This window comes from Trachurus japonicus, chromosome 12, assembly GCF_045865225.1.
Source record: "Trachurus japonicus isolate A0001 chromosome 12, Traja_1.0".
Classification (NCBI taxonomy): domain Eukaryota; kingdom Metazoa; phylum Chordata; class Actinopteri; order Carangiformes; family Carangidae; genus Trachurus; species Trachurus japonicus.
In genome coordinates this window covers 2,155,517-2,171,858 of record NC_140918.1, presented here as the reverse complement: position 1 = coordinate 2,171,858, position 16,342 = coordinate 2,155,517, and the positions used below count along the sequence as shown (strand labels likewise).

Here is a 16,342-nt window from a genome sequence, read left to right as displayed (position 1 = left end):
CCCCCAGGGGTCCTTGAGAGGGTTCAAGGGGGTCCCCAACTTTTTCTTGAATTTTGACCACTATTTTCTAGAATTTATAAAGGTTTTTTAAAGACTTTTTGCCAATTTTTATTATAATTTTACTCTTTTTTTTGTTTTTAGAAATTCTACCACTTTTAAACTTTTATTTTTTTAATTTGACCAGCTTTCCTAGCCTGACAAGCCAGACTATATTAACATGTATAGTCTGGCAACGACCGGTAGACCTCGGCTCAATCCAGGGGGCGGGATGAAGGCTGTCTTTCAAACTGCCTCTGCACCAATTGATACGCCCCCCTGGCGGTCAAAACAATCCACTTCCCCGCTGTCCGCTGGCTTAGGACAAGGCAGAAAAACAAACACTGCTCCCTGCTGCTTCAAAAATACCAGTGTTATGGCCCAACTGGTGTCTGATTTAACTGGTTACCGTACCGAACAACAGCTGTGCTGCACTTCCGTCCGCAGATTTGTCACAAATTCACAAATCAAGCCGCAGTTCACATGTTAGTGCAGCGAATATGCTTCTGTGAGTGAGCCTGGCTTATTCCTCCATACGGAAAGTCAGCGCCACACTACTCTCACTCTGCACAACACTGCACACTATGACAAAGCCTGTCGTGTTAAAGTTACTTACTAATGGAAAACACTCTGAAAATATGCTAAACAACATCGTTCTCGCCGCGCCGCGGTCGGTCCCGACCCCCGTTACCGTGTCGCTGCCGCTGCGGGCGGTCCTGTTGCCGTGTCCGGTGGCGGCGGGTTAACCCGCCGCCGGTCCCGCTGCTGTCGGACCGCCGTCATCGTTGCCGTCGGTAGCGGTGCGTAGGAAAGCTCCAGGAGGGAGGGAGGGGGGGGGCAGCTGGTCACCATGCAGCCCAGCACAGGGCTGGTTTGTGGGTGAGAGAAGCAGGGAGCCTGGGCTGGAGCTCAGACTGTGGAGCTCAGCGGAGCTGCGGTACCAGGACGGTGTTCCCGCACAGGAAAGTTACAGGTACATTTCTACCACTTCAATGAGTTCAGAAACATTATTTTAACTCATTGAGTGCTGCGCTCCTTTCCAAAGTTTTAGTCAAGTGTACCGGCAATTTAGACCATTTTTGACAATTTTTGTAGAGCCACATTGTATTCTATATTATTGCCACTAGGCTTGGGCGGTATCCAAATTTTGATACCGTCAAACTTCCTCCACATTTTACCACGGTATACGGTATTACCGTGACTAATTAAAAATAATGACGTAGTGGCATTACCAAACATTGGCTTGTGTCTTCATCATTCAGAAACTGAATACTAAGACTAAACATTAGCAGACCAAAATCTCATTGGTCGATTGGTCGCAGGAAAAAAACAACAAACATTTGGAGCCCTGTCTTGGCAAAAGTAAGTCAAAATCAATATGACCGAACTGTATATGAAAGGCTATAGGGCTTTTATTTTGAAGGGCCAGATACAGGAAGTCATGACACGCACTCGCTGTCAGTTTTTTTTTTTTACACGGCACGGCAGGTCCGGTCCTTTTTTTTTTTTTTCTTGTCAAGAGCGACTTTTTCCGATGTTGTTCCAGACGTTTCTGGTTTGGAGACGTATCACTGGTGTTTTCAACGATTAGCGGGACCCGTCCCACAGGCTCACCGGCGGTCTGTCTCACAGTGTCATGGAGCAGAGACATGATAGTCCCCGCTGCAGTCAGAGTCCCTCACCGCTCCACGCCGCTGCCCCACCCGCCTCAGCTCAGTCACTCACCCTCATCTACTGTGTTTATTGGTGATAAACGGGCATAACGGTAAAACCCGACCGACTTGTTGAAACTAATCAAGTTCATAAACTGTGTGCAGAGCGATCTGGCTGTGTGATGTGTGTGTGAGTGAGAGTGACTATGACGGAATGCCCATGTCCACAGTCTGTGTGCTATCCTGCACAGGTGTAGAGAGCCCATGCCTCCCTGCCTGTTGACGTATGCAGCTGCTGTGGTGCTGTCGGTTCTTATAAGCACGTGGCAGCCCTGCAGTACTGGCAGGAAATGCACCAGGACCAGGTGGATTGCCCTCAGCTCCAAGGCGTTGATATGGTGGCCCTGCCATAGGGCTCCCCAACGCCCACTGGTCCCCCTGCCTTCGTGGATAGCACCCCACCCATCGAGGGATGCATCCACCGAGACCACCTGGCGGCGCAGCACTGGGCCCAGCCTGCTGCCTCTCGCCAAGTTCTCTGGGACCTTCCACCACCTGAGAGCTGTGCACAGCTTCCCGGTAATGAGCACCGACGCCCGCAGATGCCTCTGTGGGCAGAACCCCAAGCCGTACAGGTACCTCTGTACAGGCCGCATGTGCAGGAGAGCTAGCAGCACCGCCTGTACAGCAGCGGCCATGAGACCTAGAAGGTGTAGACACAGCTTCCATGTGACCCCGGCCCCCAGGTGAAACTTCTCCAGACAATCCTTGAGGGAATCCTGTCTGGCCTGAGTCAACGTGACCAACCCAGTCCTGGTATCCAGCCACATACCCAGGAACTGGGTGGCCTGAGATGGTTGCAAACTGCATTTCTTTTCGTTGAGGCGCAGACCCAGGTACTGGATGTGCACCAACAACATCTGGACATGACGGCGACACTGCTCCTCTGTCTGAGCGCATATGAGCCAATCGTCCAGGTAATTCAATATCCTGAGGCCCTGCACCCGCAGAGGCCCAAAGGTCGCATCCACGCACCTGGTAAAGGTGTGGGGAGCCAGCGATATCCCAAAGGGGAGGACACAGAATTCAAAGATTTTGCCTTCGAAGGCAAACCTGAGGAATCTTCTGTGGCCCTCCCAGATTGGAATTTGGAAATATGCATCATTGAGGTCGACTGTTGCGAACCAGTCTCCCACAAGAACCGCCTGCTTCACCCGTGGAATGGACAACATCTTGCACTTCAGGGGTCGAAGAAACTTGTTCAGGCCCCTGAGGGGCGTTTTGGGATCAGAAAATAACGTGAATAAAACCCCGTCCACCTGTTGTGCCCCACTTCTCTGATGGCCCTCTTGGCCAGGAGAGTGGACACTTCTGAGCGCAAGATCTGTCTGCGCTGGTGATCTGCAACCATGGTAAAAGCAGGTACCGAAGTCACAGGGGGGGTGCTCAAAAACTGAAGAAGATACCCCTGAGTCATTGTTGAAACGACCCAGGGGTCCACCCCCAGGGACTCCCATGCTTCTGCATGAGGCCCCTGAGGGTTTGGGCCGACAGGGTGAAAATTGGCGTCAGGACAGGGAGTTGGGGCCCTGGGGTGCTTTGCCCCCGCGCCCTCTCTGTCCTTTCCGGCTGCGCCGCGCTGCATCCAGCCAGACCCTCAGATCTGGCTGGGCCTGACTGGCTTGTTGCTGTTGTTGGACGTGCTTGCCAGAGACCTGAAGGGCCTTGCCAGCTGCCTCCCCTTGCTCTCTCACAAGCTTGGGGAGAAGTGAGGAGACCTGTTGTCTGTAACAACATCTATTGCACGTCTGTCCGTCCTGGGTGAGGGATCCCTCCTCTGTTGCTCACCCTGAGGTTTCTCCGATTTTTCCCTGTTAAAAGGGTTTCCATGGAGTTTTTCCTCAGTCGATGTGAGGGTCTAAGGACAGAGGATGTTGTTACGATGCCATGTAAAGCCCTTTGAGACAAACTGTTTGTAAAAACGGGCTATACAAATAAAATTGCCTTGCCTTGCCTTGCCTTGCCTGCTGCAGTTCCTCTACCAGCTGCCCCCCACACTCCTCTGAAAGCTGCTGGACTAAGTGCCGCTGATACAGGGACAATATGCCCGCCGTGTTGGCCAGTTTCCTCTGAACTGCCATAGCCCCATGCATCCTCTCCAGCAAACCATCCATCACACTGCAGTTTTTGCTGCGGCTCTTCCCTTTTCCCAGAACTGACTTTGAGGGAGCCACCAGAGCTGACAAAGCTGCGTCCACAGAGGGTGGCAGCCCACAAGAGCCGAGTCGACCTCTTGCTGGTCCAGAGCAAACACATCCTCCTCTTCTGAAGGAAACAGAGAAACACTTGCATCCTCGTCATCCCCCTCCACATCTATCAAGGAGAATGTGGGGCATTCCTCATATGAGGGCCCTGGGGGCGAATGCACCACCTCGGCTGGGCCAGCCCTGGACACAGACCGCACACCCCCCACTGTGCACACAGTAAAGGGGCCTGGAGCGGAAACCATGCCAGCCTGCCCCATTTCTGCAGCCGCAGGCTTGAACCGCTTGAACCGCTCGGTAGCCTGGAGGCCTACACTAGGGGTCTCCGTTGTTGTGCCCTGTCTTTGAAACAATCGTCAATGTGCTTCCCTTTGCCTTGCTGAGATGCAAAAGCAACTCATACATGCAGCAGGATCCTCCTGTGCTGCCCATGCATGCTCCCCCCAAGCAATAAACACACAAGTCATGGGAAACATCTATGGGGATCTTCCCCCCCCACAGCCCAGGCACAATGGACTCTCCCGGCTCGTCATAGCGGTGACGTCACCGTCAAGAGACCTGGAAAAGTTTATGGTGGAAAAGTTTGTTATTCTTTGCCTCTTGTTTGTTTTTGTGTATGTCATAGAATCCGCTGATCCCTGCACAGCTGGGTCCATTTATAGGGCGCAGGGGAAGCCACGGTAGGCGTGGTGTGTCTTAAAGAAGTTTTCACGTCAGCTGCTAGAATGTCAGTAAATCCCATAACATATATTCTATATGTGGTGGAGAGATATTCTCATACGATAGAGAATTAGGGTGAGTGTTAAGCCCAAGTCCTGAAAATGGTATGTCCTTTTACTTTCCTTGAATATTTCTACCCAACATCTCTGATATGTTTCTGACTAAACAATATTCTATCTACATTAGGAATCAGAGCAGAACTGCTGTGTTTACCACACCTTCAAAAAGCCTGGAATGAAAATCAACCTGTTTTACATGTTTGGCAAAGCTCCGCCCCCTCACCTGAGATGAACCAGGAAAAAGTTTGTTCCTTCAGTCCCAGAGACGCAGACTGAAGAAGAGACGATCAGATTCAGACTGAAGAAGAGACGATCAGATTCAGCTTCAGACCAAACTAACAACTTCCTGTGAGTGAGTCCAGCTACAACACTGCTGCTTCAACCTGCTGACACTCCACACACTGAAGGTGAGTTTGACTAAAACCTGGACTCAGAGTCACAGTAAACTTCAGTCAAGTCAGTAGAGGAGGGAGGGGAGCCATGACTGACTCTACTTCCTGTCTGCTGTGTTTTCAGCTTCACTCACAGACTAAATGGCTTCCAGACCAGAGGAGGATCTCTGCTGTCCGGTCTGTACGGAGGTCTTCAGAGATCCTGTTGTTCTGTCCTGCAGCCACAGCTTCTGTAAAGACTGTCTGAAGAGCTGGTGGAAGGAGAAACAAGATCGACTGTGTCCAGTTTGTAAGAGAAGATCTTCAATGTTTGAACCCCCTCTTAGTCTGGCGTTGAAGAACCTGTGTGAGAGCTTCTTACAGCAGAGAGAGCAGAGATCTTCAGAGGCTCTCTGCAGTCTGCACTCTGAGAAACTCAAACTCTTCTGTCTGGACCATCAGCAGCCAGTGTGTCTCGTCTGCAGAGATTCAGAAAAACACACCAACCATAAAATCAGACCCATCAATGAAGCTGCTTCACAACTCAAGAAGGAACTTGAGGAAACTCTGGAGTCCTTAAAGAAGAAGTTAAAGGGTTTTGAAGAAGTTCAGGTGAAGTTTGATCAAACGGCAGAACACATTAAGGTCCAGGCCCGACACACAGAGAGGCAGATTAAGGATCAGTTTAAGAAGCTTCACCAGTTTCTAGAAGAGGAAGAGGAGGCCAGGATGGCTGCACTGAGGGAGGAAGAGGAGCAGAAGAGTCAGAGGATGAAGGAGAAGATGGAGGCTCTGAGCAGAGAGATAGCAGCTCTTTCACACACAGTCAGAGCCACAGAGGACGAGCTGAGAGCTGAAGACGTCTCATTCCTGCTCAACTACAAGGCTGCAGTGGAAAGAGTCCAGCAGCGCCCCCTGCTGGAGGATCCACAGCTGGACTCAGGAGCTCTGATAGACCAGGCCAAACACCTGGGCAACCTGGCCTTCAACATCTGGAACAAGATGAAGGACATGGTCTCCTACAGTCCTGTGGTTCTGGACCCAAACACTGCTCATCCAGAACTCATCCTGTCTGAAGATCTGACCAGTGTGAGAGGAGGAGACGAACAGCAGCTTCCTGACAATCCAGAAAGGTTTGATTATTACCCCTCAGTCCTGGGCTCTGAGGGTTTTAACTCAGGGACTCACAGCTGGGATGTCCAGGTTGGAGACAATACAAACTGGATGCTGGGTGTGTTAGCAGAGTCTGTGAAGAGGAAAGGAGACAACATGTGGTCTGGATTATGGGTGTTATGGTTCTATGGAGGTAAATACCAAGTAACGTCACCATCATCAACTTCATTCACTGATCTCCCAGTGCAGAAGAAGAAGAAACACCAGAGGATCAGAGTGAATCTGAACTTGAACAGAGGAAAACTGTCGTTCTCTGATCCTGATACTAACACACACATACACACTTTCACACACACTTTCACTCAGAAGATGTTTCCATACATTCACACTGTTGATAACCTCCCAGTGAAGCTGTTACCAGTGAAGGTGTCAGTGACAGTGGAGCAGAGCAGTTAGAGATAAAGAGGACGATCATATTTATCATGTTGTTTAATGTTTAAAGGGAAAAGTCAGTTAATTTAACTAGAGCTGCAACAATTAATCAATTAATCAAACAATAACTGATTATTAAATTAATCGTCAGCCATTTTGATGATCCAATAATTGGTTTGAGTAGTTTTTTTTAAAGAAAAAAAAGTCTAAATTTGCATATTAGCTATTTCTGGTTTCTTTGTTCCTTTATGAGTCTCTCTTTGGTTTGTTGACAAAGCAAGACATTTGAGGACGTCGTCTGGTGGTTTGACAAACACTGATTGGTGTTTTACAACATTTTTTAACATTTTATTGACCAAACAACTAAACGATCAATTGTTTAAATAATCAACAGATTAATTGATAATGAAAATAATTGTAAGTTGCAGCACTAAATTTAACCTGTTAAACTGCACCCGTCCTCCTGCTGTCTCATTATTACTTTTCCTTTTTTTTTTTTTCTTTTTTTTTTAATGGCTTTTCATGCTTTTCACATTACGTTCGTCATTATGACTTTGTGTGGAGTGATGAGTCAAAAATGATTCTACTTATTACTTATTACTTCTTCTCCAGATGAATTTATCTTCTGTATTTTTAAAGGCATTTTCTGCCAATAAACAATACTTTACTTACTTTTAAAGAATTGTTGTCAGTAGTTAATAGAATAAAACAAGTGGTCTCTTAATTTTTTCCAGAGCTGTATATACTGCTTTTCTATTATTGTCCTTTTTTCTGTGAGGGGTTGGTGGGTCGGGTTGATTTGTTGTTTGTTGTTCTGTAACCTGAAAAAAGGCTCTAAATAAACTGCTTAAAAAATAAGAAGATGTAAATCTGGTCACACCTTATAATAATAACTACACACTATTAACCATTTATTAATTTATAAAATCAATACTACCATGATTCACATTAATTAGATGGAAACCTTTAATTAGTTATTACATTTATTGTTACAGTTCTAGTTAATGTAAATTCATTAAACTTTCAATATCAGATATTTAAAATCAAAACTGAAGTATCAGTGAAGAATAAACAGGTAAAAAGTTTTTACTCCTGACCTCAGTGTAGTTTAGTTTTTAACCAGTAGAGGTCACTACAGACCAGTTCAAATACACTGAGGGTTGGTTTTTATGGGATGTTTGGGCATACGGTGTACACATGACACAATAATAATAATTCATATATAAAATATGTATGTAACATGTCTATAAGAATGAGTTCATACTGTGAGCTCTGACTGATTGATCTGTATCAGGACAGAAAGATTATTTTAAAACCAGTCATAGTACAAGATGTTATAATAAACAGTCACAATAATCAGTTTTGTGTCTTAAAGGTAAACTAGAAACTGATTTCAGCATTCACACGCATTTCCAAGAACGGAAAAGCGTGTGAATGCTGAAATCAGCTGAACACCATTGCTGGAGAAATTGTTGAAACAATGTTGAATTAACTGAAGAAACTGCTGAGGTAATATTGAAAAAGGCTAATAAACAGTCACAATAATCAGTTTTCATGTCATAAATGTAAAATAAAGGGCGGCTCCAACAGTTTAAAATGTTTTATTACAGTTTCAGGGCTCAACAACAAAGCGTCGTGTCAATCACCCTCTTCTCTACCGTCCTTTAAATGCACAAGAGAAAAAAAACAAAATAAACAATAAAACACAGATAGTGAATCACCGATCGATACTGATCAATACTGTCTAACACTGGTTCACAGAGGGTTCATGTCTTTTTATTTTATTTATCATTATTATTATTATCAATAACACATTTTTGGTTGTTTCTTTCTACAGGGAGCAGGTGGAGGTTCAGGTGTGGAGGAAGGGGGGCGGGGCTTAGACAGAACCACTTCCTGTTTGTAGCTCAACCAAATCTGTGTGTGTGTGTAGGTGTGTGTGTGTGTGTGTGTGTGTGTGTGTGTGTGTGTGTGTGTGTGTGTGTGTGTGTAGGTGTGTGTTACAGGACGGTCTCAGCACAGTGAGCCTGCAGATGTCTGTACAAGTCTCTGTGTGTCTCAGGTGTGAGGGGGCGGGGCCTGTGTTGCTGTTGTTGTTGTTGTTGTCGTTGTCGTCGTCTGGAGTGGAGGTCCGACTCGTTGCTGTCCGACGACGACTCCACCTGGATTCGGACCCGGGGCGGCGGCGGGCGAGGCGGCGGCGGCGGGCGGAGCGCTGCGGTGACGTCACCCGGGGGAGGAGGAGGAGGCTCGTCTGGGAAGGGACGGGGGAGGGGGGGCAGGAGATCTTCAGGTGCAGAGTGATGCTGAGGAACAGTGGGGGAGGGGGGAGGGGGGGGGTTACACTTTAAAGTGATAGTTCAACATTTTGGCAAATTATGCCCATTGCCATAATCCCTATAGTCATAGCAGTAGGTTCGTTACCTTTAATTGTCGGTGCAAGCTGTTTTTAGAACGGCGGAGCAGAGCCGTGAGCTGCTCAGAGCTACGCTACGGAGGCTCATTATGGGATTTCTTGGTTTTCCTTCATCAAACTCATCAAATACACAATCCAACAACTCCACAATGCTCTGGTGGACAAGTTGTGAGCTGCACATTCACCACGCTATGAGATAATAACACAACGTTACCAGACAGAGTTGTTTTAGAGGGAAATACAGAGACTGTTGATGAAAAACTGTCCCTGAAGGCAACACGCATCAGCGGCTTTGCATGAATTTTTCCACGAGAGTGTTGACCTGGATGATGTTTGAATGAAATTTGAGAAATTTTGCCTCTTGTTTCTAGAAAATTATTACCTTTTTACTTTTTATTTTTTAGAAATTTTAGAACCTATTTCTAGGATTTTAGAAATGTGTAAACATTTCTGGAGAAATTAAACCACTTTTGTCCTGAAATTTTTTCTACAATAATTCTACAATTAATCTGGTCTGAGTTGTTCAACATGGAGTCATTTTTTCAAAGCTCCGCCCCCTCACCTGGCTTCACCTGAGATAACCCAGGTTAGTTATTAACACAGAGGACAAAGTCCCAGGAACAACTTTATTAGACTTTATTCGTCACAGAGCCGCAGACTGAAGAAGAGACGATCGGATTCAGCTTCAGACCAAAGCAACAACTTCCTGTGAGTGAGTCCAGCTACAACACTGCTGCTTCAACCTGCTGACACTCCACACACTGAAGGTGAGTTTGTCTAAAACCTGGACTCAGAGAGATAATGATCTAAAATGTATTAACGTGTCAGTTCATCACAACAGCTGAATGTTCACTTGTTCCTGTTTTTCATCAACATAATAAAATGTTGTCTTGTCGTCTCCTGCAGCTACACAACAATAAATGTTGTGGAGTAGTTTCAGTACAAGTTCCTCCAAACTGAGCTGGAATAAAAGTTCGTATATAAATTTAGTTCCTTTAAGTTGTGACTGAAGCACATCCTGCTAAAGTTTGATAAATGCTGCGTTTCTGTTGTCATGGTGTCTTGGACTCAGATGAAGTCTGCTAACAGTTAGCTTCACTAGTTGTAGCAACTTTAGCAATGACCGCACCATAACAAACAGCGCAGTATACGGATCCACTATCAACCGATCAAAAAGCCACCTATAGCCACAAATAATGCTTAGAACAGCACCAAACGTCATCAACAGTACAAACAGGGTCCCAGCCCATAACATGAGGCATCAAACATCTGTTAGCTTAGCCTGGTTTCTATTGAAAAGAGACCAAAACAACTCACCCACTCTCCTCCACTTATACTTATGCAGCAACTTTCTGCGTCCAGCATAGAGTCCAGGCACTGACAACACGCGTCTGAGTCTGACTGGCAGTACAAACATCTGGTTTCAGCAGCCACCGACAGGCAGTGACCACACTGACCACTTGATTCCCCCATTTCCAGCACATAGACTCCACCGCAGGTCTCCCTTTTTCACTTTCGGTATTGTCCCTTCTGTGATGTCTGGCTGTTACTGCCATGGTTACAGGTAGTCAGTTGGCATTCAAGCGATTACCGAGTAAAGTAGAGTCCCGCAGCTCAAGGATGAATGTGTGTGTATTACTCCATATAATGCAGCCAAAGTTCCTATGTATCTTGCCTATCAGTTTCTAAAAGTTATCATCGAGTGTTCACAGGGAAATGAACGGAATTGGGCGTTTCTAACTTTATATATTTGCGGGAGAGAATCACGTAAACAAGCGCGAGATTAGACGCGACGTCACAGGCGAGATCAGGACGACGTTTGTTGCTGGAAGAGACTGTAACATATAGTGAAGCAGACATCACAGAAGGGACAACAGGGCTGAGTTTTTGACAACAACAACAACGATTGGTTTCATTTCCATCGGCGCAACTATCAGTTTGAGACCGAGTTTACTGGAGACAAGCTGAAGGAAATGGAGGAGAAAAGTGAAAGAGGGAGAGACCCGGTGGTGGAGTCTATAGCTGTGTCCCAATTCAGGGGCTGCAGCCTTCGGAGGACCCAGCCTACGCGGTCTCCGGAGGAAACGGCTTCAGAGGCTCCTCCGTCGGCTGCATCAACGGTCGGTAAATGGGACGGTCTAGCCTTCAGAGCATTTCCTGATCCGAACGTAAACAACGGCCGAACGTAAACAACGGCCGGACGTTAAACATTTAAAAGTGCCGCTTGTAACAGCTCTACCGCTCTTCCGCTCCTCCTCCTCCTCCTCCTCCTTTTTTTTTTTTTGTTTTTTTTCAAGAAGTAGAATCAAAACAAGGGCAGTTATCATTAATATACTAATAAACAAACCATTCAACAGCAGCCAGGGGGGGGGCTTCAGGCTATTAAGTGAATAGAGAATAAAGAGCACAAGTAATGTGTTTTCATAGCTTTCTTATTAAAAGTTGTCACACTCAGATGCTTTGCCTCTGCTCCTCACCTGTGCAGCCAGAGCAGAGCAGAGCAGAGCAGAGCAGAGCTCAGCAGCGGGCGACCACGCCTCTGAGCCGGCCGCAGAGCCGGGTTACCGTGGCTACAGCACAGAGCTGCTACGTTCGATAGCTAACGGCTAGGTTGCTAATAACAACAACGGTGCAGCAAAGCATCTTGGGATACGGGAGGCCGCGAAGGATAGTAGCGATGCATCCTCCGAATGCAGGGGAAAGGAGGACGCATTTGGAGGCTGCATTTGGAGGACCCTTCGAATTTAGACGAATTGGGACAGCCTTCGCGCAGCGCTGTGACGTAATCGGCCTTCAAATCCACCCTCCGAAGGATGCAGCCCCTGAATTGGGACACAGCTTATGTGCTGGACCTGGGGGAATCAAGGGTTCCAGAGTGCCATTCCGAAGGGCCGCCATTCCGAACTTTTACTTTAATGTGTCGGAATGCCGGCCCTTAATTATTTATGGAAAAGGGGTGCCTTTCCGAACCTGAAAAAAGTCCGCCATTAAAAGGTTTAAGGCACTGGGTACACACATTGCAGCGAAAGCTTTGGTAGTACAGTGGTTAGAGCATCTGCCTCCGGCGTGGGAGATCAAGGTTTGACTCCCGGAGGAGCTGCATATTAGCAGAGACTTTCTTGGCCTCTACCTGATCTTTTTACTAAACTTAACCAACTCCTTTCTACATTGCTTAAACCCAACCAAAGCACAAAGCAAGGATATTTATTTTTCAGCTGGAGCACCGCGGCTGGATCAGATTCGCACCTGGGTCAAAATTTGGAGGGGGAGGGGGGGGCTGTCCCCGCGGCGCAATCGTGTCAAGCCGAACAGGAAGTCAAACTACGAGAGAATCCGGTCAATTTTCAAAATAAAACACATTCAGAACAGCGGCCCCTCGGAAGGAATTTTCGGACTGGCAGACCGTCGGAATGGCGGTCCTTCGGAATGGGGGTCGCCCCCCGGAATCAAGTGGTCAGTGTGGTCACTGCCTGTCAGTGGCTGCTGAAACCAGATGTTTGTGCTGCCAGTCGGACTCGGACGTGTGTTGTCAGTGCCTGGACGTGGAAAGTTGCTGCATAGCGTATAACTGGAGGAGAGTGTGTGAGTTGTTTTGGTCTCTTTTCAATAGAAACCAGGCTAAGCTAACAGATGTTTGATGCCTCGTATTATGGGCTGGGACCCTGTTTATACTGTTGATGACGTTTGGTGCTGTTCTGAGCATTATTTGTGGCTATGAGTGGCTTTTTGATCGGTTGTGCGTGGATCAATAGAGTGCACTGTTTGTTATGGTGCGGTCACTGCTAAAGTTGCTACAACTGGAGAAGCTAGTGGTTAGCAGACTTCATCTCTCAAGGGGGGGTCTAACTCGGGGTCACAGTGCGTTGGACCATGGCTTAAACTTACGTCGGAATATCCCTTTAAGACTCTTAACTTAACTTTCAGTGTGACAACGCTCCGCCCCCTCACCTGGCTTCACCTGAGATAAACCAGGTTAGTTATTAACGCAGAGGACAAAGTCCCAGGAACAACTTTATTGGTATTTGTCAGTCCCAGAGCGGCAGACTGAAGAAGAGACGATCAGATTCAGCTTCAGACCAAACCAACAACTTCCTGTGAGTGAGTCCAGCTACAACACTGCTGCTTCAACCTGCTGACACTCCACACACTGAAGGTGAGTTTGACTAAAACCTGGACTCAGAGTCACAGTAAACTTCAGTCAAGTCAGTAGAGGAGGGAGGGGAGCCATGACTGACTCTACTTCCTGTCTGCTGTGTTTTCAGCTTCACTCACAGACTAAATGGCTTCCAGATTAGAGGAGGATCTCTGCTGTCCGGTCTGTAAGGAGGTCTTCAGAGATCCTGTTGTTCTGTCCTGCCGCCACGGCTTCTGTAAAGACTGTCTGAAGAGCCGGTGGAGAGAGAAACAAGATCCACTGTGTCCAGTTTGTAAGAGAAGATCTTCAATGAATTATCCACCTCTTAGTCTGGCGTTGAAGAACCTGTGTGAGAGCTTCTTACAGCAGAGAGAGCAGAGATCTTCAGAGGCTCTCTGCAGTCTGCACTCTGAGAAACTCAGACTCTTCTGTCTGGACCATCAGCAGCCAGTGTGTCTCGTCTGCAGAGATTCAGAAAAACACACCGACCACAGAATAAGATCCATCGATGAAGCTGCTTCACAACTCAAGAAGGAACTTGAGGAAACTCTGAAGCCTTTAAAGAAGAAGTTAAAGGGTTTTGAAGAAGTTCAGGTGAAGTTTGATCAAACAGCAGAACACATTAAGGTCCAGGCCCGACACACGGAGAGGCAGATTAAGGACCAGTTTAAGAAGCTTCACCAGTTTCTAGAAGAGGAAGAGGAGGCCAGGATGGCTGCACTGAGGGAGGAAGAGGAGCAGAAGAGTCAGAGGATGAAGGAGAAGATGGAGGCTCTGAGCAGAGAGATAGCAGCTCTTTCACACACAGTCAGAGCCACAGAGGACGAGCTGAGAGCTGAAGACGTCTCATTCCTGCTCAACTACAAGGCTGCAGTGGAAAGAGTCCAGCAGCGCCCCCTGCTGGAGGATCCACAGCTGGACTCAGGAGCTCTGATAGACCAGGCCAAACACCTGGGCAACCTGACCTTCAACATCTGGAACAAGATGAAGGACATGGTCTCCTACAGTCCTGTGGTTCTGGACCCAAACACTGCTCATCCAGGACTCATCCTGTCTGAAGATCTGACCAGTGGGAGACGAGAAGGAGAAAAACAGCAGCTTCCTGACAATCCAGAGAGGATTGATTACATCTACTCTGTCCTGGGCTCTGAGGGTTTTAACTCAGGGACTCACAGCTGGGATGTCGAGGTTGGAGACAATACATGGTGGACACTGGGTGTGTTACCAGAGTCTGAGCAGAGGAAGGGAGACAACATGTGGTCTGGAACATGGATGTTATGGTTTACTGGAGATAAATACGTAGCAAAGTCACCATCAGTTCCAGACATTGATCTCCCAGAGCAGAAGAAGTTCCAGAGGATCAGAGTGAATCTGGACTTCAACGGAGGAAAACTGTCGTTCTCTGATCCTGATACTAACACACACATACACACCTTCACACACACTTTCACTCAGAAGATGTTTCCATACATTCAGATTGTTAACAACCTCCCAGTGAAGCTGTTACCAGTGAAGGTGTCAGTGACAGTGGAGCAGAGCAGTTAGAGATAAAGAGGACGATCATATTTATCATGTTGTTTAATGTTTAAAGGGAAAAGTCGGTTCATTTAACTAGAGCTGCAACAATTAAAGTGATTAATCAAACAATAATCAATAAATGTGAATATTTCTGGTTTCTTTGTTCCTTTATGACAATAAACTGAGTCTCTCTTTGGTTTGTGACAAAACAAAACATTTGAGGACGTTGTCTGGTGGTTTGAGAAACACTGATTGATGTTTTTCAACATTTTTTTAACCATTTTATTGACCAAACAACTAATTGATAAATCGTTTAAATAATCAACAGATTAATCGATAATGATAGTCGTTAGTTGCAGCCCTAAATGCAGCCCTGCTGTCTCAGTATTACTTTTCCTTTTTCTACGACTTTTCACATGTAAAATACTTTCAGTCTTTTTTGAGTAATTTCACATTATGTTCGTTCGTTATTATGTCTTTGTGTGGAGTGATGAGCAAAACATGATAAATTACTTTCAATCAATATTGGATTAGTTTATCGTTGACCGATCTTTATTTTAAATTCCTCTCCAGATCATTTTTTTAAAGGCATTTTCTATCAATAAACAATACTTTTTTATTGAGGTCATGGGTTCGATTCCTGCCTCAGTCATGTCATTGCTTGACGTATGATTCCAATTTTGTAATTCACTAGAATGGGCATTATACTTTGTTTGAATTCACCAAAAAATAGTCACAAGTCACAGAAAAGTCATCTACTTACTTGATGTGGCTCATTTCTACTCTATTTTTTTTTAAGCATTAGTCAGTGAGCCTCTTATACATGGATTTCTTTTACCCTTCTCTCATTGAATGTAACTATGGTGAAGTGGTTAGATCACTGGGCTGAAGACCTGAAGGTTGCTGGTTCAAATCTTGCCTTAACTGCAATTATAGTGAATTATTTTCCCAGTCGTCCTCTGTTGACTTCTGACAACTTGCTTCATGTTGAAACTGCTGCTCTCAGCCTGAAATTCACAGAAATTTTAATTGTAAGTCATTCAAGCTTGACTCTCAAGCTTTCTTGGTGTTGACACAGTGTGTTTCCAACAGGTGCAGCTTTGGGCTCGTTAACTTCAGAGTGAGACAGAGTGCAGCTCATCAACAGACAACAGTCTTTGCAACTGTGTGTACACTGTTGCGCCTAAGCTAAAACATTCGTCTCGGTTCCAATTGATAGTTTTCATGCGACGTCACGGCCCGTATGGAACGCACCCCTGGCGGTCAAAACAATCCACTTCCCCGCTGTCCGCGGCTTAGGACAAGGCAGAAAAACACACACTGCTCCCTGCTGCTTCAAAAATACCGGTGTTATGGCCCAACTGGTGTCTGATTTAACTGGTTACCGTACCGAACAACAGCTGTGCTGCACTTCCGTCCGCAGATTTGTCACAAATTCACAAATCAAGCCGCAGTTCACATGTTACTGCAGCCATATGCTTCTGTGAGTGAACCTGTTCAGGCAATCTACAGTCAGTCAGCGCCACACTACTCTCACTCTGCACAACACTGCACAGTATGACAAAGCCTGTCATGTTAAAGTTCCGAACTAATGGAAAACACTTTGAAAATACGCTAAACAATACC

General features: G+C 46.3%; 1 protein-coding gene across 2 annotated transcripts; it reads left to right on the top strand.

The window, feature by feature from the left end:
* Positions 1 to 5,021: 5,021 nt before the first annotated feature.
* On the top strand, positions 5,022 to 14,846 carry LOC146976800 (nuclear factor 7, brain-like). Of its 2 annotated transcripts, XM_085792568.1 has the most exons (2): positions 5,022 to 6,350; positions 14,435 to 14,846. In XM_085792568.1, exons 1-2 carry the CDS (start codon positions 5,265 to 5,267, stop codon positions 14,741 to 14,743), a joined length of 1,395 nt encoding a protein of 464 aa, XP_085648694.1. In that variant the 5' UTR covers positions 5,022 to 5,264; the 3' UTR covers positions 14,744 to 14,846. The 2 variants fall into 2 exon arrangements, with proteins under 2 accessions (XP_085648694.1, XP_085648693.1); XM_085792567.1 differs by lacking the exon at positions 5,022 to 6,350 and having other exon boundaries at positions 13,129 to 14,846.
* The last annotated feature ends 1,496 nt before the right edge of the window (positions 14,847 to 16,342 follow it).

Coding starts and splice junctions, on each gene's coding strand:
- LOC146976800 (XM_085792567.1), top strand. CDS start 13,343: ATGGCTTCCAGATTAGAGGAGGATCTCTGCTGTCCGGTCTGTAAGGAG.